This window comes from Falco peregrinus, chromosome 6 (genome assembly GCF_023634155.1).
Source record: "Falco peregrinus isolate bFalPer1 chromosome 6, bFalPer1.pri, whole genome shotgun sequence".
NCBI classification, from domain to species: Eukaryota; Metazoa; Chordata; class Aves; order Falconiformes; family Falconidae; genus Falco; species Falco peregrinus.
Genome location: NC_073726.1, coordinates 59,941,238 through 59,964,326, shown reverse-complemented (window position 1 = coordinate 59,964,326; position 23,089 = coordinate 59,941,238). Strand labels below are relative to the sequence as shown.

At 44.1% G+C, this 23,089-nt stretch overlaps 2 protein-coding genes across 7 annotated transcripts in view; both read left to right on the top strand.

Moving 5' to 3' along the window:
* The first annotated feature begins 4,058 nt into the window (after nt 1-4,058).
* MCM5 (minichromosome maintenance complex component 5) overlaps nt 4,059-23,089 on the top strand; it is a 70,584-nt gene continuing 51,553 nt past the window's right edge. The window contains exon 1 of the mRNA XM_055809343.1: nt 4,059-4,067. Coding sequence (XP_055665318.1) covers nt 4,066-4,067 — 2 coding nt within the window. The 5' untranslated portion in view covers nt 4,059-4,065. The remainder of the gene's footprint in view (nt 4,068-23,089) is intronic.
* Nucleotides 6,559-22,451, top strand: HMGXB4 (HMG-box containing 4). 6 transcript variants are annotated; one of them, XM_055809338.1, is made up of 11 exons: nt 6,559-6,800; nt 9,660-9,778; nt 11,181-11,256; nt 12,219-13,307; nt 13,392-13,417; nt 14,626-14,707; nt 15,229-15,293; nt 15,588-15,693; nt 16,488-16,657; nt 17,890-18,012; nt 20,068-22,451. In XM_055809338.1, the coding sequence occupies exons 4-11, from the start codon at nt 12,293-12,295 to the stop codon at nt 20,110-20,112; spliced, it is 1,632 nt and encodes a 543-aa protein (XP_055665313.1). In that variant the 5' UTR covers nt 6,559-6,800; nt 9,660-9,778; nt 11,181-11,256; nt 12,219-12,292; the 3' UTR covers nt 20,113-22,451. The 6 variants fall into 6 exon arrangements, with proteins under 6 accessions (XP_055665313.1, XP_055665312.1, XP_055665316.1 ...); XM_055809341.1 differs by adding an exon at nt 8,971-9,076 and having other exon boundaries at nt 6,666-6,800; nt 12,219-13,417; XM_055809337.1 differs by having other exon boundaries at nt 6,560-6,800; nt 12,219-13,417.

Here is a 23,089-nt window from a genome sequence, read left to right as displayed (position 1 = left end):
TCTAGAGAGAGGGAATTATTAGCGTCACTGTGTAAGCCCTTGGTGAGACCTCTGAGTAAACAGTGTCCATTACCAGTCACCCAGCTTCAGGGATGAATTCAATGTGAGCAAGCACAGAGTAAGGCTGTGGGCATGGGGAGAGGAAGGAGGAGGCCACCAGCTAGGAGGCAACTAGGAGAGCATGCTTTGTTTAGCCTTGCAAGATGAGAACTGAGAGGAGGTACAACAGCTCTCTATAAATACATCAGAGCAAAAACAGCAACAAGAGACAATAATTACACTAACTAAAAGAAAATTTTGGCACAGGAACAAATGGATGCAAGCTAACCATGAATACATTCAGGCTGATAATCAGAAGATGGTTCCTAACCATCGGATTAAGGTGATTCTGGAAAAGCCTTCCAGTGAATGTTGTGAGAGGATGAGACTTGATTGCTTTTAAGGTAAAGACCGATCAGTTTACAATAGGGATCGAATGACAGTGGGCCTACAACAGCAGGGAACGGACCCAGATCATCTTGTCTGAATCCTGTGACCCTGAAAGAAAGCATTGCAAATTACCTGCTGCAACATATAAAATGTCCTGCAACACCAATTTCCCCCAACACATACCACTCCACAATGCATGCAGGTGTACAAGGCACCTTTTATTATTCCTCACCTGGCCCCAACACCAGTGCATCTTCCTATTGCCTTTGCCATGCCTCCAAACTTTGGGAGTCTGGAGCCTTTTCCATATGTCACCTCTTGCCCATATTTTTGCAGCAGCTCCATTGATTGTGGCACACCATGGCTGGCACTGGTCCAGCTGGCATCCCAAGAGTTTTGCAGGTAGCACTGTCCTGTTGCCAGCCCCTGCAAACTCCACTGCCACTTTGCAACCATTCAGGGAAGTCTGCTCTTCTCAAAAGTTCTGATCTCCAGCTACGACATCTGTAGCCAGAAACAGAAGCAATATGCAGGCTTGGTCCACAAAAAGAGCCATGACCCATCGACATAATGTTAAGAGAAATTTTAGCAATAAAATAATTGCCTCTACCCAGTGCAGAACATCTGCTGAAGCTATGCTTCTGTTCTAAACAGAAAACTGCAGGAATAAAGCAGCCCAGAGTTACAGGCTTTTTTGTACAGGTGAAGGATCATGCCACTTTGACTAAAAAGGGAGAAGCAGGTCAGTCTGGACTGTACAGAAAAGAGCTATAATGGAAAGAATCAAGGTATGAGAGGAGGAAATGAAATAAATTACCAAATCCAAGGAAAAAAAAGAAAATGTAAAACAAGAATACAGATAGGGTTGAATGCTTGATGTTTTATGGGACCAGGGCTGTGAGGAATTATGGTCAGCAAAAACCAGAAAGGTCCCTAGGGAGCAGGCACGGAGGGAGAGCTGAGTGCTAAAAGCAGTGGCATAGGCCTTCTACAGCTCCATGAAACTCAGATTAAACCAATTCTACCTCCCTGGCAGGTGGTAGGGAGGAGGAGATCAAAATCCATGAAAAGAGGCAAATCCAAGGATGACTGATTTGTCTGCATTTAGCCTTTCCTCTATGCATATTGCCCCAGTATCATCCCTTTTGCTTTGCCTAACCACATCCAGGAGTGCACTCTTCCTCTCCAGACCCCACTAATCCTGCTGTAACACATGGTACTGTTTCCCCACCCGATGGACGAGGACTCTATCCTCCCACCTCACCTTACTTCTGCATGTGAATACAGAGGGTGCAGTACGAGAACCAGGGGAGAAGGTCCGTCCCCACCATGACAGAAGTTGTGGCTCTGGGGAACATTCAGGCCTTCATATTGACATTACAAATGAATCACACACCCTTGCTGCTGCATTAACGACTGTATTCCCAGATGAAGAGGCAAGAAAATGAATGCATCCTGAAAAAAAATGAAGACAAATGAGAAGTAATTTAAGTAAATCCCCAACACTGAAACAATGCAGATAGCAAATCTTTTGAAGTTTTGCTTCTGTAAGGAAACAAGTCCTTGTATTCAAATGACTCACTAGCCTTGTTTATAAATAAGACCAAGGAAATTATACAGCTGAGGTAATTGGCAAGCAAGGTCCATTTCACCTGAAGTCCACTGTAACATTATGGCCATTTCCTCCATATTCATAGCCATAGGCCTGTTAAAATATGTTTATTTTTCACAGAACCTCTCAAATGTAACAAACCAAGCTTCCTTTATAAAGGCAGCTTGGTAGCTAGTAACATACAAGGTAGTGTAGCGTGCACAGAGAAGAGTAGCACTGTGTAAAAAGAAGCAGGCTTTTCATAGACAGGTGGGGATCGGAGGTTTTGATCTAGGTTCCATTCCAGTTAATGCCAAATCATCTTGGAATCTAGGAAAAAAATATGGTAAAATGGGGCAGGAGTGAAAAGGCATTTGTGAGTTGCAAACTATGGCAGGGAGAATTGATAATTGTTCATACAGCTCTGAGTGCTGTATTTAATTCAGTACATAACTTGGTTGTGGGCTTGTGCTCATGTTGCTACTCATTCCTCCTACACTCATTGCCCTTGAGACCCCACTGAACTAAGTACTGAGAAACAATGAAACAAAAAGAGGGCTAACTAAATCCAGAAACTTGCACCTTAGTACAGGCAGGAGAAAATAGGCAGACAAGGGTAGATAGTGGATATAACATGGGGAAAGCAAGACCATATTGAGTGGCTTCATGGGCAGTAAGCCCTTAGCACACAATTATTCTTACATTAAGCATGAGAAAGTATACACATGCCCTAAAACATTCTGCACTGGCGAAAGCATTTCATACAATCTGTATCTCACTGCCAAGAAGACACCTGAGGAAACATACCATGTACCCTTTTGCACTTTGTCTCCCTGGCATGTAGGCAAAGAATGCAAGATGGTCTGAACAAAAGGAATAAGCAATATTTTCACAATAGCCTGAGACTGACTGAAGCTGTGCTTCAGGTCTTAGAAACTGTGGGGACTGTTTGATTTTTTGATTCCCTCGTATGACCTCTTATATTTAAGAGTACAAAGAAGTAATTCTGCCAGGTGTTAAGGATTTGAAGGGGTTGTGACTCTCCTAAATGTGCTATCAGCATCCTGACATTTTCCCCACCTGACCTGTATAATCTAGGCGTACACGTTAAAGGGATCCCTGGATTTTCTAGAAAAGGGAAAGGCTAAGCTGTTTGAAAGCACCCAATAAATGCCAGTGGCTTCTGCTCGTTGGTTCCCTTTATTAGCTCTAAAGAATAAGAATGACTGAAATTTTTCTGAGCATTTCTGCGCTGATGAGAAGTGCAGTAGGAGGGACTACATGTTATTGTTACTACTACAGTTACTATTATTAGTATTAGTATTGTTGCTGTTGTTGTTGTTCTGTAGGAGGAAAGGAGCATGGATAGATCTCACCAGGGGAAGTCTGAATGATTGGTGCTTCAGTGGCTTTAAATAAAAGTATCTTGCTATAGTCTCACTTTTGCAAATCCACCTGCAAATTCTTTCTCTCTCCTCCACACACAATCACTGACACACTCCAATGCCTACAAGCCACCTAGCAGTAAAAACATTAAACTGCAGGGGAACTAGAATCCTTTCTCATTCTAGGGTACAGAATATTAAACATACCATCCCTACACATTTACTAGCTATCTTTATCAAATATTTGCCATCAAATGCCAGGCTAATTTAGGCTTTCAGTTTTCAAAGTAATCTATATCCCTGTTCCTTCAGGCTGCACCTAGCCTTTCCCAACCATGCTAATGGCTTATCCTGACTTGCTCCCATTCCACCTCCACCTGACCTGTAGGCTGAGTGCTCCCAGGAGTTAACTCATGTTTCCATATATTTTGTAATATGAGCAAGAAAGATGAAGACTGTAAAATTCTGGTGACAGGAGCTGTGTTTTTGTTGTACTGTGCACTGCCAAATGGGGTAGGGATCCACTGCTGGGACCCCATGAAATATCAATAATCAGAGCTAAAGAGCAGGTCTCAGTGGGTTCAACTCTGGCAAGGTCCTTGTTGTAGGTTTGCATGGCAAAGTTTTGGTAGCAGCAGGGCTATAGGGGCGGCTTCTCCTATGTCTGACAGACCAATGCCAGCCGGCTCCAAGACAGACCTGCCACTGGCCAAGGCTGAGCCCATCAGTGATAGGCAGGGTAGCAGCACCTCTGGGGTAGCATTTTTAAGAAGGGGACAAAAACCTACAGGAATTGTAGCCAGAGAGAGTGAGAATAAGTGAGAGCAACAACTCTGCAGACACCAGGGTCAGTGAAGAAGGTGGGGAGGACGTGCTCCAGATTCATATGCAGCCTGTGGCAAAGGCCACAGCGAAGCAGGCTGTGCCCCTGCAGCCCATGAAGTCCACGGTGGAGCAGATACCCACCTGCAGCCCATAGAGGAACCTGCACTTGAGCAGGTGGATGCCCAAAGGAGGCTGGGACCCTGTGGGAAGCCCATGCTTGATGCTGGCGCCCGGCAGGACCTGTGGACCCGTGCAGAGAGGAGTCCAGGCTGGAGCCGGTTTGCTGGCAGGGCTTGAGACCCCACGGGGACCCATGCTGCAGCAGTTTGTTCCTGAAGGACCGCACCCTGTGCGAGGGACCCACGCTGGAGCAGTTCATGAATAGCTACAGCCCATGGGAAGGACTCACATTGGAGAATTGTGAAGAACTGCCTCCTGTGGGAGGGACCACATGCTGGAGCAGGGGAAGAGTGGGAGGGGTCCTCCCTCTGAAGAGGACGAGCAGCAGGTACATGTGATGAACCGACCACAACCCCCATTCCCCATCCCCCGTGCCACTGAGGGGAGGAGGCAGAGATAATCAGGAGCCTGGGAAAAAGACAGGGGTGAGAAGAAGGTATTTTAAGATTTGTTTTTATTTTCTCATTACCCTACTCTGATTTGATTGGTAATAAATTAATTTTTCCCCAAGTCAAGTCTGTTTTGCCTGTGACAGGAATTGCTGAGTGATCTCCCTGTCCTTCTCTCCACCCATGGGCCTTTCATTGTATTTTCTCTCCACTGTCCAGCTGAGGAGGGGAGTGACTGAGCAGCTTTGGTGGGCACCTGGCATCCAGCCAGGGTCAACCCACCATAGTCCTGGTCATGAATTTGCAGAGGCCCTTACTCAACTAAAATCAAAGAATGATTTTAGACAGTTTCACCAGCAGCAGGCATATACATTCATGAGAACATCTGTACAGGCCTTGTGCTCAGCCTAAGGGCTAGCAGGTTTTTACTCTGATGCGTTAAAGCTGCTGGACTTGCAGACATCGATCTGTGCATAGGGGCTGTACCGCTCACTTTGGATCAAACTATACTTTCACACAGCATAAAGGGCATAGGCTTCTATCTGCTTCTAATTCCTCTAGGCCCTACTGTACCACAAATAATTATTGTCACCATTACGTACTTGTTAGGACACAAAAGCATCAGCAGGACCAGACGGCAGATCTGTAAGGGCTGAGACCAGAATGTCTGTGATGTGTCAGGTTTAACCTCAGGCATGGCTGGGAACTGTAGTCTGTAGGCAGCATGTGACTGTGAACAGCCTCTGACACAGAGTCATGTGAGTGTCTGCTGACATCTAAATAAAAAGAAGATTCCTGCACCAGTGGAGATGATGGGATTTAAGGTAAGAGTTAAATGAGGTTTGTCAAACAGGGACCTCTTGAGCGGTCAGAGTGAGGAAAGGCTAAACTGGTGGGGAAAAGACTTTTCTGACCTGGCTGTTTCTTGAGCTTTATTACCTCCATCTTGAATCCTTTGCACTTAGGAGTGAGCCCTTTAGAAGATGCAGGGGGTGATTTGCCTTTCATTTGATCACCACCTTTGGAAAGCTGATTGGAAAGGGTGTGAGGATTGCACGACGCCTTCACAGGCAGCAGCCCCAGAGCGCTGCTCAGGTCCCCACTCTCCACCCATGCAGTTCCTCAGGCAACCAGATAGGCTTCGCATGACTCATCTCATCAACGTGCTGGCCCAGTAACTGCTTCGTAACAGGATTTCACCCTTTCCCATTGAGCCAGCGCAGCAGGCACAAGCAGCCAACAGCTAACCCGCGCTGCCAGCCCGGCCAGCTCAGGCCTGTCCCCGCCAGGGAGGCTGAGGGGTGGGAGGCACGCCCCGCCAGCACCGCAGGCCCACCCTGTGCCCAGCAGGGCAAGGCGAGCACCGGCTCGGCCCCGGGCGCTCGGGGCCGCGGTGCGCGGCCCACTCGTGCCTCCGGGGGGCACCCGGCACCCGAGGAACCACGGTGGGTGCCTGGGGGCACGGGGGGTGGCCCAGCTCCCAGGCCGCCCCGGCCCCAGCCCTGGGCCCGTGCGCTCGCACCAGCGGGGCACCGAGCTAGGCCCCGCGGCCCAGCGCACGGTATTCCAAACCCCGCCCGTGCCAGCAGCGGCGGGCCACGGCGGGGAACGATAAACGCGTGGCGGGTGCCGGACGCGGCGGCTCCGCTCAGACCCCGCCGCACGGCGCGCCCCGCCCCGCTCGGCTATCGATGCGCTCGGTAATCCTTCACCCCTCCCTCTCCCCCACCCTGCGGGTGCCACGTTGGAGGTGCTCGACTGGCCGCCCCTGGCCCCGTCGCCGGGCGGGCGTCCCTTGTCTCCTTTTTCAAGATGGCGGCCGCGGGCGGCGGTGGCGCGGCGGGAAGCGGCGGTGCAGAGTGAGGCGCCTTCCCCACCCCGCCGCTCGACACCAGCCGGCCACCTGGCCCTGTCGCCGCTGGGGGGCCCCGCTGCCGGGGCACGCTCGGGCCTCCTGCAGGGGTGGAGCCGTGGGCTGGAGTGAGGCCGGAGTCCGCTGGGGTGAGAAGGCGCACGGGCGGGAGCGGGGCAGCCGAGCCCGCTTCAAACGGCGGCGGCGGCGGCGGGAGAGTCCTGACGTCCCCAGGCCCTGAGGGTGCTGGCGCACACGTGCGGGGCGGGGGGCAGGGGAGGGCCGGCCCGGGGCCGGCGCTGACGTTTTCTCCCTCCGCCGTGCGCGGAATTCCCGTCGGGGCCTGGCAGCCCCCGCGGCTCGGCCAGGTCGCTTGGGAGCGCCGGCGGGAAACGGGGAGAGGGCCCGGCCCGAGCCGCCGCCGCCCCCCCTCCGCTTCCAGCCCCGCGGCCCGCCGCCATGGGGTGCAGCCTCCCCTGGGGGACCGAAGTGCGGGGGTCCCTGTGGAGTCCGGGGGGCTGCAGAAGAGCAACGCTCGGTCTTGATCCCGCAGGCGTGTGTGTTACGGAATGGGAGACGTGAAGAGAAATCTGTTCCACCCAACCCCTGCGATTACTGCTGAAACCAAAGAATTTGAGGCAGGGGAACCTGGTTAGGAATTATAGGATGGCACTAGTTAAGGATGTGCTTTGTATTTGCAGAGTTAGAGTGTAGGTTGGAGGCCCCTTTGGGAGTTATCTACCAGTCTTTATACCTGTCAAACAGATAAGATTTAAAAAGAGAGTAAAAGTTACACGTATAGCTATAGACAAATATTAGTTTCTTCAAGTCATCGGTGACTGTCTTCAGCTTTATTTTGCTGAGCAGTGTTTAGATTAGGCCCTTACACTCTTGGGCACAGTGCTGTAGTATCACATGTGTTGCCACTGAAGTCCATACAACAACTGAACATCATGAAATGTTGACAAGATCCGGTTCAAAATTGTGAACACACAAATGGCAAGATGCCCTTTTTTTTATTGCAAAGTGCAGTGCTCTAGTGTGTATACATATGCAGTGATCTTATGTGTCTACACAAATTCTGTCTACAAGTTGTGGCGCTTGCTACCAGCAACATATAGTGGTCAGGATACCAAATTAAAACGTTTTGTGGTGGATGGTTTCCTGAAACCTGAAGAAGTAACATGTATTCCTATGAATTTAAACAGAAACATCTGCTGTGTACCTGCATGCTTGATTTAGTTGGGACTTGTTTCATGTGAGTAACCACTATCAGATGAATATGTTGCACATCCTCAGCCTCAGTCAATTATTTATAAAATTGAGGTACATCCAGGGATGTACAAGCACAAGTTCCCTGCTGTCAGAGGTATTCTAATGTAACTTCAGTGTGGCAAGATTACAGTGTCAGCAAGAATGGATAAACTGCATGGTCTTTGTGGTTGAATGCTTACATGTGTGTGCGCAAACACACAAAATCGGGTAGATGCAGTTGGTTTAATTGCTTATGAGCAAAAGGTTGATCTTTCCATGTTAAGCCGGTCACTGACTGAAGAATAAAAGCTGTTTACTCTTGAGAGAACCAGGGTGCAGCTGTTCCATAAGGGCAGTGCCCTGCTGTATGCGAGCAGCTGTGGAACAGAATTATTCAAGTAGAGGAGGCCTGAAACCTGGGAGCTGACAGGTATTGAGGTCCTGCAGAAGGCCTAGCAAAAAGGAGTGCTTTCTTCCATTCCCTCTCCCAGGCTGGCATTCAGAATGGCTGCAGTGGTAGTGTTGGGAAACACATCAGAAGGATGCACACCTTCATTACAAAATGTGCGATCTTTTAATTAAAAATATTTGAAATTATTCTCTTGTAGTACAATGATTTCTGCCTGGTTCCTTCTTTTCCTTCACATTGTCTGAGATTCAAGGGTTTGAAATCTCTCTTTAAACATTCCACTCTGCTACAGTGGCTCCTGATAAAAAATGGCTTTGACACAAGTTTGGGTGCAGTTTTGTGTGTCGTGAAAATCAAACTCTGCTATCTTCTCACCCCCTTCCTATTTTTGTAAATAAAATGCTTCAGTGATTTGGAGATTTTACAGTGAAGAGGGGTGGTCTTCTATATCTTTAAAATAATAGAACAACTACCTCCAATTTAATTAAAAAAAAATTTCTGTCAAGCCTGAAGAGTGAGCATGAACTGACCAGAAGGTAGACTCCTTTCCTTTCCCACTGTCTTCCAGAGAATCTTCACTTGATTCAGAGGAAATTTCCCATTTTACATCGTGATTCTTCTTTATGGGAGGGTTATTTTCATTCTCTGTTTCTCAGACCTTTTCCTGTAGATGGGAACGGGGGAAGGAGCCCAGACGTGGCAACACATTCTCAGGCTCCTGCAGGACCACCATGGCTTATGATGACTCCAAGAAGAAAGAAGGTATGACTGCTTCATAAACTCAGAGGGAGTTGCCAAAAAACAAAGGGTACCCTCTGCAGCCCTTGCCAGGCCATGCAGTCAGAGTGGGAAAGGAAGCCAGTATGTCATGGAGCCCTTAAATTTAACCTGGCCAAGTTGCTGGAGGATCCCAAGCCCTTGACTTCCAGGTGTAAAGTACTGGGCTTAGAACTTGAGAGAAATGGGTGGTGTTTCCTAATGCAAACACCTTGATTGGAAACTGCCACTGCAGCCTTTCTTTTCCCTGCTAGGTCAATGGAACAGGAGACCAGGGATAAGGGTATCTTTAGTCATGGTAATATTTTTAGGTCCAGTTGTCTTCAGGAAGAAATACAGGGGTTAGAAATGAAATCTTGAGTGATTGTGTTACAGCATTAGAGCACTGAGCCCATCCCTGTGGTCAGAGTACATATTGTTATCTTTTAGGCCCCTGTGCTTCTTGGGTTTTGTGCATCACTGTGCCAGCATCCCCTGTTACCTTATTTTGTGCATAGCCCACATGTATATCACTCCTTAATGGGGTATTTCATTTCTCCCTTTTTTCCCATTTCACGTAAATCTTAAGAGTTCCTAGAGAGTGACCGAAGTGTTGATGACGCGTGGCTGGCAACTGGCAGGATACAGCGAGAGAAAAAGCGTTCTCACAAGGATCAGCTGCAAGAGGAAGACAAGATAGCAACCCAGGTCAGGAAGTCCACAGAGAAAAGGTTGAAAGTGTAAGGAAATGTGGAAAGCTAGTGATGAACTGGGACGGATGGGTTTGTTGTTCTTTTTTATGTAGAAATGCACATAGAAGACTGCAAGAGCAGCTAGTAGTGTCCAGTATTGTTCTGTAACCTTTCTGGGGAAAAGGACGGGGTCAATCCCAATTACAACTGATTCTGATGTTTCTGGCTATGTAAAATACGGTAGTAGAGTGCTGTCCTAGTCTTTATGTAGAACCTTGCAAGTCATAAGATAACATGAATAACTTTATAGGCACACAAAAAACATTTTTTTAGAATTTATGGTTGTATAAATAGCCAGCAAAGGATGAATATAATGTTAACTGATGCATTGTTATCTTCCTGATTCTGCAGAAAGCCTGAAACGATAGCTCTTGAGAGGTATGGACTTGCCCTATTCACCTCTGTGGGGCCTTAACTCTGAAATCACGTAGTGACAACTTAAGTTTCTTCAAAATTATCCTCTTTGAGCTAAAATTTCTGCTGTAGCTCAAAGGTGATTATCTTTGAATCTTTTTTTGAATTTGATAAAAATCTTGTGATTATTTAGGTTTTTTTTAAACTGGAAAGAAGTTCTAGCTTAAATTTAGAATTTTCTTCTACCATGCAGATGGAATTCTGTAGAAGATCTTCATTTTCAGACCATAAGTTGGTCAAAAGACAAATAATAATTGGGTGACATGACATATTAAGGACAGTTTTTTGGCCCATCATTTTAATTGTCACCTCTCTACACCTCCTGTCACTTCTTTTATCTTTTTCAGCATATTAAACATGAACTGCTTGCCTTCATTTTCAAGGCTTGCCAGCCTATGCATGCTTAGTTATCTCTTAGCTTTATTAAGAGGTAGATGTCTGTCTTTTATCAACTCATCAGCTGATCTCCACGTGCTGGCTTTCATTGCCCATTTCTTAACACTTTCAAATATGCTTTCTCAAGTTTTCTTGTGTATTGCTTCTCTCACTTGGGGGGAGCTCCCTATGGAGATCTGTCTTTCAGTTACCTTATAGCCCTGTCTTGCTGCAGTGCCTACAAGAAAGCTTGACGCCAGTTAGGTGGCTGATGTGCTGAAACCAATCCTGACTAATACCATTTTTTTGTATTCTCCCACTTATCTGTACCATGCTTTTTACCTCTTACCTTAAACCTACACTGTGGACTTTTGGGGACAGAGTATGTTTCCTTTGCTTGTTTTGGTGCCTAGAATAATGATCCTGGTTCATACCTAGGGCTCTTTGATGTTACAGCAATACAAATAACTCTTAATATCTCCTGCAAATTATTATCTATGTCAGTAGTCCATGTGAATCTCATATTATTTCCCTGTTGTTTGTCAGCAACTTTTTTCTTCTTATTGTAGGACAGTGAGCTTTTTCCGGGGACAGAGCCTCACAAAAAGAAGAGAAAGCACTCCTCCGATGAGTTCTGCTACAGAGGTAAGGTAGCAATCAAGCAGGGGAAGGTGCTAACAGATGATGACTTTAAGGAAAGAACACTGTTAAAGAGTGTCATCAAGCTTTGTTGTTAGCGGTTTATGGGGGAGGAGCACATCAGCCTGTCTTAGGACAAGTAATCAGAAACCTGATGCTGATCAGCACAAGACAGCAGAAGATTAGGGAGAATTTTAAGGTCTAGCATAACAAGTTGCCATTGTTGGGGGTAGACATTTTCCACTCCCTTCTCATTGACAACTTGTAGTTTTCTGACTCATGCCTTTCCTTTCGATATTTGCATTTCTTTTTCCCCTGTTGCGTTACAAGCTGTAACTTTACTTGCAGATAGTATTACTTTCTCTGAATTTATAAAAGTAGAAGGCATCAGGGTGAGAAATTAATGCTTTTGGGTTCAGTTTAAATACAGAAACATTATTCTCACAATTAATAAGCTGCCCAGAAAATGACAGTTCTGTTCATAAAAGCTTAACAGGTGTAAGATTTATTTTTGGCCCAGTGAAAAGAGGAAGCTAAGCTGAAATTTCATCAAAATCTGTTTTCAGAATGAAAAAGCTTGTACTTTCAATTCATTGGTCTCACCTTGGCTAAAAATGGCATGAAAACCTTGCACTTGAGGTGTAATTTCAGGCTCAGTAAGGTACATTTTCATCAAAATATGTTATTTCACAACAGAATACAGGGTTTGATAAAACTTCAAGAACTTTCCTACTCTGTCTTCCTGCCTTAAATTGGTTGACCAGCTCAGGCATTACAGCTCCTAAACTGTATCAGTAAGGCTTTGCTGAGCTGGCTACAAGCTTCAGAGCTCTTCTGTTTAAGCCAGGAGGTAAATCTATTGGCTGTAATCATAAATTTTGCAGAATTTCTACTTCACTTCTTTGGGCTAGCATAATGCTGTCTTTAAGGGAATCATCTTGATGTACATTTTTCTTGATCTTTTCCAGGTGTTTCGCCTTTGGATCTACCATCAAAGAAGAAGAAAAAAGCAGTTTCTAGCCCATCCTCAGCTGATACAACCATGGATTTACTCAAGGCTATCACCTCACCTTTGGCCACAAGCTCAAAGTCTTCAAAGAAGACCTCAGAAAAATCATCTTATACTTCCTCTGGTCATTCAGAAAGCAAAAAGGAGCACCCCAAGAAAAAGCTGAGTGGGAGCAGTGGGGAGCACTCAGTGGACGATGGCAGCTTCCACAAATCTAAAAAAATGAAACCTCTCTACGTGAACACAGAGACACTTACTCTGCGTGAACCTGATGGCTTGAAGATGAAGCTCATCCTTTCACCGAAAGAGAAAAGTAGTGCAGCAGATGATGATTCTTTCTCCTACTCTTCAGCACCAGCAGCTGCAAAGAAATCTTCAAAGAAATCGGCTCGAGATGAGCAAGGCTCATTCCTGCTGGGTCATGAACTGCAGAGCTTCCTGAAGTCATCCCGGAAGAAGCACAAAACACCTTCAGACTCTCATCCACCTTCTGAGGGTCTTGGTGCTGACACCTCCCTTTTTTCAGAGGGCCATGGGAGTGAGTATGAGATTTCAGGTGTGGAGGCACCACCAGAATCTGGTTCCTCTTCTGGTGGGGAGTTGGAAGCTGGAGAGCTAGTGATAGATGACTCCTACCGGGAAATCAAAAAGAAGAAGAAGTCAAAAAAAAGTAAGAAAAAAAAAGACAAGGAGAAACACAGAGAGAAGAGGCACTCTAAGTCTAAAAAGAGTTCTGGGCACGCTCCTGTGGCATTAGCAGAAGTAACAGTGTCGCCACCGCCTCCTCCCAGTACCCCCTATGTTCTTCCTCCACCTCCTCCTGCTGTTTTTCATTCAGATGGTCAAGGTGAGAAGAGGAGGAAAAAGGAAGACAAGGAGAAGGACAAAGCTGAGAAATGGGAAAGGGAAAAGGAAAAGGAAAGAGAAAAGGAAAAAGAAAGAGAAAGAGAAAAGGAAAAGGAAAGAGAAAAGGAAAAGGAAAAGGAAAGAGAAAAGGAAAAGGAAAGAGAAAAGGAAAAGGAAAAAGAAAGAGAAAAGGAAAAAGAAAGAGAAAGAGAAAAGGAAAAGGAAAGAGAAAAGGAAAAGGAAAAGGAAAGAGAAAAGGAAAAGGAAAGAGAAAAGGAAAAAGAAATGGAAAAGGAAAAAGACAGAGAAAAAGTAAGGAAAAATTGGAGGGAGAATTTTGGTGGGTGGTGGGTGGTGGTGAATTAGGCACTCCATTACAAAGGCATGTTAAATTGAAACAGAAGAACAACTAATACAGAATCAATGGTTTCACTGAAGCATGTTAGGAAAAATGTGTAAGCCACTGTGATTTCTGTTTGTAGCAAAAGGAACATGTATCATTCTGGTTTTTTGGCACAGGAAGTCCTTAGCCGATAGAGGTTCTTTGAAAAAGTTGTGCTTAATTTGCTCGGTGCAGGTTATGTACCATGCACAGCTGCACCATTTTCTAAGGTAACTGGTTCTAGCTGTTGCCAGGCAGACTTTTGGACTAGTGATGTAGATCATCATTACAGTTCCTGTTAAAAGGAATCAAGCTCTAACCTGAGAAGTGAAGGTATTTACACATTTACTCCTCTGTTCAAGTGAAATTCTAATTCTTATAGACTATCACATGCCCAGTTTTGTCCAGCACGCATAAATTCAGTTTTCCATGGCTAGTGTATAAAAATATGAGTAGGAAAAGTGGTAACTAGCATATGAATGAGTTTACAGGTGATATAACTGCAGCTATGTAAGTATATAAATGGGGAAAACCAGTTTCTGTATGTTCAAATAGACAAGAGTTGCTTTGTGTCAGGCAGTGGGCAGATGTAGCCCAAATTTGTTCAGCCATTATTCTATTCTGTTTGGTAAGTTTTCTCTGATCATAGCTCAGCCATTGCTTATGCCTCTGCTGTCAGTGTACTTCCACTGTCTATTTTCCTGCCAATTTGAAGTGTTCTGTAAGGATGCAAGGAATGGAGCAAAATGTTGAGGACTGAATTGTTTTGACAGATTTATAATAGGAACTCTGAATAGTATAGCAGATATTTTTTTTTGTTATTTTTAAGTTTTAAAACTGAAGTATATTAACAGAGTTGTGTGTCGATCCTAGATTTAGAATAGCAGGTTGTTGTAACTTATGAATTAAATGCATTGATAGAGTTGTTGCAAGATAAGCCTTGTGCTAAGACTGGATCTAGCTGGTTCCTATGCTTTCATAAACACTAAATTCAGCCAGAACATGTAAAACACTGCTTTTTTAGTTCCTGGTCTGAGCACCACATCTGTAAGTCTTCAATAAATGCCAAATTCTTGCTAAGTTCAAGTAGGTCTCATCATAATTAAAAATCTTTGTTTCCTTTTCTTCTTCTAACTAGCCAAAGAAGAAAAATATGTCTGCCTATCAAGTGTTCTGTAAGGAATATCGTACAACTATTGTGTCTGAGCACCCTGGAATAGGTGAGAGAATAATCTAGCCTTCTCTTCTCTTGATTATACACCAGTCAGATTAATTAGCAGAACGTATCATCTCTTTTTCATACCATCTTAATTTTGATAGAATGCAAAGAGTTGGCCGGTTTTCTTTGAATAAGAGGTGGCAGAGAGGACAGGAGTGGATTTCATTATTTGATTTCATTGCATTTTAACCAAGCTGTGAATCTGGATACCAAAGAATTGCTAGCTCTTTCTTTCCATAGTTACCTTCATTGTGTTACCTTCCCAGCATTCTTTATTTAAAGACTTACCTTCATTGCTGTATGTACATGTGACTTTATATTCCTGGTATAAGGGGTTTTTTCCATCTTAAACAGTAACGGGAATGCACAGTGGCAATCATTTTCAGGACAGTGTGGAGAGTTCCAGTTGTGGAATGGGTAGCTTCTTAAAAGTGTATGTATGGGCTAGGAAATTTCCTGTGTTCTCTCCATGATTTTATGATTTCATTTGTTTTAAACATTTTTCTTCTTTCCTTCTGCCAGATTTTGGAGAACTAAGTAAAAAACTGGCAGAAGTATGGAAGCAGCTACCCGAGAAGGATAAACTGGTGAGTGTGTGTGAGATGGTTTTGTAAAATCATTTCTGTAAACTAAGTGCTTAGGTCAGAATGTGCTGGCAGCATTGCCACCATACCTTAAAAAGTGCTACTTATGTCCCTGAAGTATGTAAAGGTGGAATGTATGGAAATTTTGCTCATGTGATCATAAAAGCATCCAGTTTCTTCTCGTGGTATTGCTTCACCAGTTAGCTACATAACATCATTCTGCCTCCAGGTCCTGGCACCAGGTAACAGAATTACCTAATGTTATGAACCTCTCTTTTCATGCCATGGTAACTGCAGATATGGAAACAGAAAGCTCAGTATCTCCAACACAAACAGAATAAAGCAGAGGCCACCACTGTGAAGAGAAAGGCATCATCTTCAGATGGTGCACCAAAAATAAAAGGTAATTGTTGTACTTTATTTGCTGTGGTCTTTTTTTTCTTGGACAGGGAAGACAGTGTTGCCTGTGGGGTAAGCAACAAAGGTCCTTTCCTGCTTCACACACCTACCTGCTTGCTTATAAGGCTTGACATCAAATCATATTACTCAAAAACAATTTTTCTGTGAGAGTGAGAATGATGTCAGCATTTTTCAAAAATATTTCCGTGTCTGCTTTGTAGAATGGTACTGTTTTTAGCAGCTTACGGATTGAAATCATAGAATTATAGAATGGGTTGGGTTGGAAGGAACCTTAAAGATCAGCTAGTTGCAACCATGGGCAGGGACACCTTCCAGTAGACCAGGTTGCTCAAAGCCCCATCGGACCTGGCCTTGAACACTTCTAGGGATGGGACATCCACAGCTTCTCTGGGCAACCTGTTCCAGTGCCTCACCACCCTCATAGCGAAGAATTTCTTTGTTACATCTAATCTAAAGTTACCCGCTTTCAGCTTAAAGCCATTACCCCATGTGAAATGTAAAATAAGAAGAGGCAACACGGATGTTCAAGTGGAGTTAGTTTGCTGCTAGAGGAAAATTCTATCGTATCTCCCAAACCAAATCCTCCCAAATTGCATTCAGCTGAGGGAGATGTTTTGTACATGTAGAAGCCAAGCTTTGACTCCAGAGATCACAGGACCAGGTCCACAGAACTATTTAAGTATCTCATGCCTTTGAGATTTGAACTTTACTGAGTAAATAGGCTAGTAAGTAAAAGAATGAAAGAAGAGAATGTCAAATTAATTTGTGTGTTTCCAGCTTCTCCAACAGGGGTGATTTCCCCTCATAAGAAGTCCCCCACCAGCACTGTGGTGGTGTCTTCCTCACCAGCCAAAGTCCCTGAGACAGATCCTATTGATGTAGCTGCACATTTACAGCTGCTGGGTGAATCTCTGAGCCTTATTGGACACAGACTGCAGGAAACAGAGGTGAGTCTAACCCTCGATCTCACAGTGATGCGACGTAATCTACACACAGGATTGGGGGGGATTATTATTTTATTTTACTTAAAACCAATACTTTTCTGTTAGGATTGAGAAATCGGAGATGGTGTGTCCTGTTTCTTTGATGCATTGCTGTTCTCAGGGAAATAAAAAGCCTTGTTTCTTAGTAAACAGTAGGCATCAAAGAAGAAGGTCCTTCACAGCTCTAGGTCCTTGAAGGCAATTCTTAGTTTAACAGACTCTTCAGTCTTACTGTATGTTCACCTTGGATTTGGTAATTCCTTGCTATCTTTGCCAGTCTGTGGCTCAGTTTCTATTGCCATCTCACACATTCTAAGAAAACCATCAGCCTTTACCAAGATGTTTCTCGCGTGCCCTGTTTTCTGGAAGTATCATATTGCCAGTGCTTTGGATAGGGGCTACTATTGTTTCAATTCACCTAGTAATGTAGAAAATGTCATTTTTTAATGTTTTCCTGCTGTTAGTGATTCTATGCATCCATACACATGTACGCACACACACTTTCAGAACTCAGCCCAGCCTGTAAGGTGAATATGTATTTGGCTGAAATGATATCATTGAATTTTATGGCTAGTGTGATCATCTCATCCTACTATGCTTGCTTGTTTTATCAGTAGTAAAATAAATGTTCTTGAGTTTTGTTTCTGGTATGACTGAAGTCATTCTTCAGAGGAACAACTGGAGTAAAATCTCCCCCTTTACAGAAACAAATTCCCTTTCCTGAAAGTATATCAATGACTAAAACATTAGTTACAGGCTTAGCATGTCTTTAGACTTCAATGATAAAATAACTATTGTCTTTAGGACTCAAGTAGTTAACAAAATAGATGGTACAAAATGGCAAAGAAATTACATTACAAAAAATGGTGGAATTGTTTTACACAGCTGACAACTTTCTGACCTTTTCTGTTGTCCCCTGCTGTTCTCCTACACCAGTATGTTGCCTACTGAATTCTTAAATTTTTTGAGCCAGCAGTCTGTGTGAAGTGCATGGCATGGTTTTGTTACTGTAAATAATGAAAGTGGACTAGAGGAGCTCCAGAGTGAAGATGCTGTATCCGCATGAGAACCAATACACTTGTGAAAGAACCATAATTTCCACTACTAATTCCACTACTAATTAGTGGAATTTTTTAATTCCTAAGGTAGGAATTACTAATAATTTCCTACCCTGCTTTTTTTTTCCGTACTTGCAGGGAATGGTGGCTGTTTCAGGAAGTTTGTCAGTACTTCTGGATTCAATCATCTGTGCTTTGGGTCCATTAGCATGTCTGACCACACAACTACCTGAGTTGAATGGCTGCCCTAAGCACGTTTTGGTGAGTTCCTTGTGATTATTTCCATTCTAGCACTGTTAATTTCAGTAAAGTCCAGCTAGAGTTTTTTGATTCATCACTCTTACGATGTGATTATAATTCCAATGCAATCAGAAAATTGTTACGGTCATGCATTTCTATAGAGGAATATTTCTTGAATTTCTTTCAGATGTTGCTGTTGTATGATACTGTGCAACATTTTTCCTCCCAGTAGAGGTTGACCTAGTGTTTGTAGCATTGATTGCAGTGTGCAGGTTTAGTGATTGAATAAATCCATCTGAATCAAATAAAAGCACCTGTACACATAGCAGTGTTTTTTAAAGGTCTAATTTTCCATAAAAATAAAAACCACCTTCTAGCTGCTGTGTATCACACAATCTGTTTTTTCTTTAGTAGCATAAAAAATAACTTGTGATCTTGGGATTCCTGATGTGATTGAGTAGGGCCTTTTACACATGGCTGTAACCTTCTCCAAGGGAAGAAAAACAGTCTCTGTTTTAAGGAGCTACATAACTACAGGTTATTTTCCGCTTTAAACTACACTTAATATTGAGCCCTGATTTAGCAACAGCTTGTGGTATCCATGTAGCGTGGTGTGGACATAAATTAAGGTGGCAGCAGCATAAAAGGAATCAGGAGTCATACCTCCAACAGGAGACATGAATAAAGCAGCAAAGGAGTGGAGCAGAAATGAAAAATAAATATACAGTCTGCAAAAGTTAAGAGACTAAAAACAAATCTGTCAGAGAGAACAAGAAAAATGGGATAGGAGTTAGCATGGTATAATAGGGCAGCCCAAACATTGATTCAGAGAACAGACTGTTAACAACAAAGTCGACAGCTTGGGCTCTGAGCTCGCACAAACTGGCTCTCTGTGCAAAAGCTGAGTCAGTAGGGTGTTCCCACCCTAAGCCATGGAAGAACATGGTATACTTTTTTTCCCTCTTGCTTGCCAGTGCGTTTGGAGCAATGACACTACATGACTAATGGTGTGTATATTGGAAACTTAATCAACTTTGTGTTATAAGAAGCAATGGAGCTTTAAGTGGATTAAGGCACTTACCCTTCTCTTCTGAAAACCAGTATTGTATTGAGACTGGATAATAAATAAATTACTCTGGTTTTTACCATGAGAGAGATCACGACAGCGGTGTGCCATGGTGTGGATAAAACTGCCAGTGGTCGTGTTGCGTGTTGCACGCATGCAATTTCTCTTTTCAGTCAGTAGGTGGCACTGTTAAATTCGAGAATCTCAACTGGTACAGCTCCAGCTCCTCTGTCTTCAGCAATTAAAAGATGGTGTATCTAAGGCCTTCTTCAGCCATCCAGCCACAGGCTTGAGCCTACTGAAATAGTGCATTTGAAGAACATACAGATAATATGCTGTCTTGTTTTCTGATCTGCAAGAGAAGGACTCTTACTGTCAGAATTCTGTTATGTTTTGCAAGGAAAATTGGAAGGCACTTTTTCCCATCTGACACCCTATTAGTGAGTGTGTTTGAAAGATTTTCTCTTTACTTTTACACTATAGAATTTCATAAAGGACTTTTGAGTGTAAAGTAATTTTTTTTTTATATGCTACAGCATAGATCACTTTTCTGAAGTCCTTCATCACTAGTTTTTCCCATGGTTATCATAAAGGACTTTTGAGTGTAAAGTAATTTTTTTTTTATATGCTACACCATAGATCACTTTTCTGAAGTCCTTCATCACTAGTTTTTCCCATGGTTAATGTGATACGGTCAATGTGCTTGTTTTAAAATCAAAGATAAGAGTGTGGGGTTCATAAGGAGGAGGTCACATGAGGAAAGCCTCAAGCATTTTCATTGTTTCCAGGTGCTTACAAATACTGAGACTACCTTTATGTTTAGTTAATTTACATTTCCAAAAATGTGAAAATAAGCCTAGCAGTGGTGGTGATGACTAGGCACATTTGGTTGTCTCATCATATGATAACTTGTAAGATAAGTGAATGTGCTTAGTACCCTCATCTGTGTCATTTTTTAAGGATTTTGAGTCATTAACCAACACTAAAAAATACTAAATTTCTTTTCCCAGTCAAACACACTAGACAACATCGCCTACATCATGCCTGGACTTTGATGGGAAAGGATCCTGGAATGTACTCAACCTCTGCATAGCTGACTTGTGTACATATGCACTATGCCGGTGCTCCCAAAGGGCTCCGTGTGTAGGGTTTTAAAGTTTTCTATCTGTATAGTATATACATAGGATTGTAACAATTTGGCTTCTATTTTATGAAAAGTTGTGAAGTTAAGCTGAGAAAACCCCTTTGTGTTGGTGGGTTAAATGTCCTCCAATCTTAAAGTATTTTGTAAGAAGAATTCAGAAAGCTTTTGAGATACTGGCCTTAAATTCACATCCTTTAGTGGGGGAAGCAGCCAGAGAATGGACTTTGCGATATAAAAAGCATCACCATGAGAGGGGTCATTGAAACAGGTGGCCCAGAGAGGTACTTGACTCTCCATCCTTGATGATATTTAGAAACTGAATGAGCAGCCTGCTCTAGTTGGACTTTATTTAAGCAGGGGGGTGGACCAGATGACCTCCTGATATCCCTTCCAACCTAAAGTATTCTGATATTCTATGGGTAGGTAGAGATGATAATATGTTTTGGACCAAGGAATAGAACTGAACTCTTCACCAGCCTTATTTCTAGCTGTTCTTCAGTTTAAAATCTACTGCTTGAGGGGAAAACTGGATAGCTGATCAAAGATACAGAGGTCTTTGCCTCTTGGTCAATTTTTCCAACCCCCCCCCCTCTTCAGTCAGTAGTAACTGAAAGTTTTCAGCGTCAGCTGGCTGGTCTGGTAGCTGGCATTTGAAGTAAAGTGGAAGACGACAACAAATTTAATCTTTTCTTGCGGACTTGCACCCAAATTGCCATTAGCATGATGTATCAACCAGCTGCATTGGCTTGAGAGAACGAACCTCCTGCTGATTTTTCCAGAGCACAGTCAGCCTGCTTCGATGGAGAAAAGCGTGGAAGCAGATGGGAAAAACTTGGATTGCTTCTGCCCATTTTGCATCTGTTTTGTGAACAGACACAGACAACTTTGGTTTCTGAGATTGTTCATCCCCCATCCCTTTCACCAGCCGTATTGAAAGAGCCATGGTGCTGCTGCGAGGCAGTGATTAATGACCAGTTTGAAGCTGTTATGGCTGAGTAAGGCACATGTGGGTTGATTGGACCGATTCCCTTTCCTTCCAGCCACATACTTGGTGTTTGGTTTTCTACTCCTCTAGAAAAGGAGCCGCAAGAGAACACTTTCTCATAAAGGCTTTTGTGTGTCTGTATGTCCGTGTATGTGGTGTTCCTATCATATGTATTTAACTTCTACCAATATCTGTAACAGATTTTAATTTATCCTGTATATTTCTCTGCGTGTGTATATATATATATATATATACATAATTTAAAAGCAAAAATGCCTCCCTCCACCAAGTGTGTAGAAAATATGAATCGTTTGCCTCACCCCGCTTCCTGCAGGAATCAGCTGTATGTGTAGTAGTAAGCATTGGCACTGCACGGGGAAACACCAGAAAGATCTTACATGTTTGTAGAATACAGGCTATCTTGTGACGGTAGGTAGAACAACTGAAATACAATTTGACTCCAGTCTTTCCAGCCTCATAATGTAAGAGCTTTAAAAAGATGGAAGAGCGCTTTTTTTACTGCCAGTCTGAAATCTGCCTTCTGTTTTTCAGGGCAGTTGAAAGTGAGCCATCCCTTATTGTGGCTGAGCCCCAAATAAGATTTAAATTAAATCTTTAGGTGTGCAGGATGTCCTCACAGGTGCAGGTGTCCTCTTATATTCCCCAGCTGTGTCTGTACAAGGTAGGCCATCTCTTACGGAGCTTTTCACAGTGCTGTGTTTGGTTTTCTCAGCCAGTTAGTGGAGGAGGCAGAAGGTACGTGTTCTCGACCCAAGCCCTCACACCAGAGCATACATGTTTCAACAGTGTATGACTAATCCCAGTGAGCCTGGAATTGGGAGGGGCCCAGGAGGGAGGGAGTCCGATCCCACTTCGGATTCTGGCCTGTACTAAAACACCCGCTATTGGGAAGAGCATAAAATAAGTGTCTCTTTCCAGCCCTTTGCAATGGAGACCATTGTGGTGAAGGGGTAGATCTGCTCTCTAAGGAACAGAAGGGAATCAGCTTTAGGTTTGTTGTCTGTACAATGGAAAACTCTTGAAGAGTGAAAAACACACACAGCCCTGGTGTATTATATTTTTATTAAAATTTGTACACTTTGTATAATCTGTATCTTGTGGTATTTGGTACTAGAGGGAAAACTTTGGCAAGACTTAGCAGTTTTTATATTTTTGTTATTTCCTTGCTGTTTGATCCAGATTATGTCACAATTATACAAAGAAACTTTTTTGTACTGGACTTACAATATAATTGTGTTTTTTAATGTTTGGAGTATTGTCCTTAATTTCTGGCATGCACTGTGCTTTCTGCAGCTGTTGTTGCTACTAGTATTTAGTGTTTCTCAGCAAACACTTCTCCTTAAACTCACCTCAGTTTGCAGGCAAGCTATTCTATTCCCACTAGCGCTGGTCACCCAAAATGTCGCTGTAAGGGGCACTGACCGTTTGGGGACCTCTGAAGGGGGGACCTGCCACCGAGCACCGCAGATGGCATCGGGGCTTTTCCCTGCTGCCTCACCCGTTCAGGTTCGTGGCACCTGGGGGAGAACAGTACCTGGGACTGGGGGCAAGGCTGGGGGGTCCATCGTGATTTGCGGTCGCGGGTCAGCGTTAGTGGATGGCAGCCACGGAGGGCGTCGCAGAACGCGGTGCCCGGCCGCCCAGCTGGTACCCCCCGCTCCCTACGAGTCCGCACCGACACGGGCTTACGGGGAACTGAAAATCTATCGCGACAGGCTGTCGCGTATCTGGGCGAAGCTGCAGCGCGCGGTTTTTCTGCACGGGCTGAAGCGCAGCGCGGTGTTGCGGGGAGCGGTGGCGGCTCTCGGGGCCGGGAGCCTCTCGGCTCCTGCGGGCCGGGGCCGGCCCCGCGCAGCTCCGTGCCTCAGCCCCGCGGCGGGGC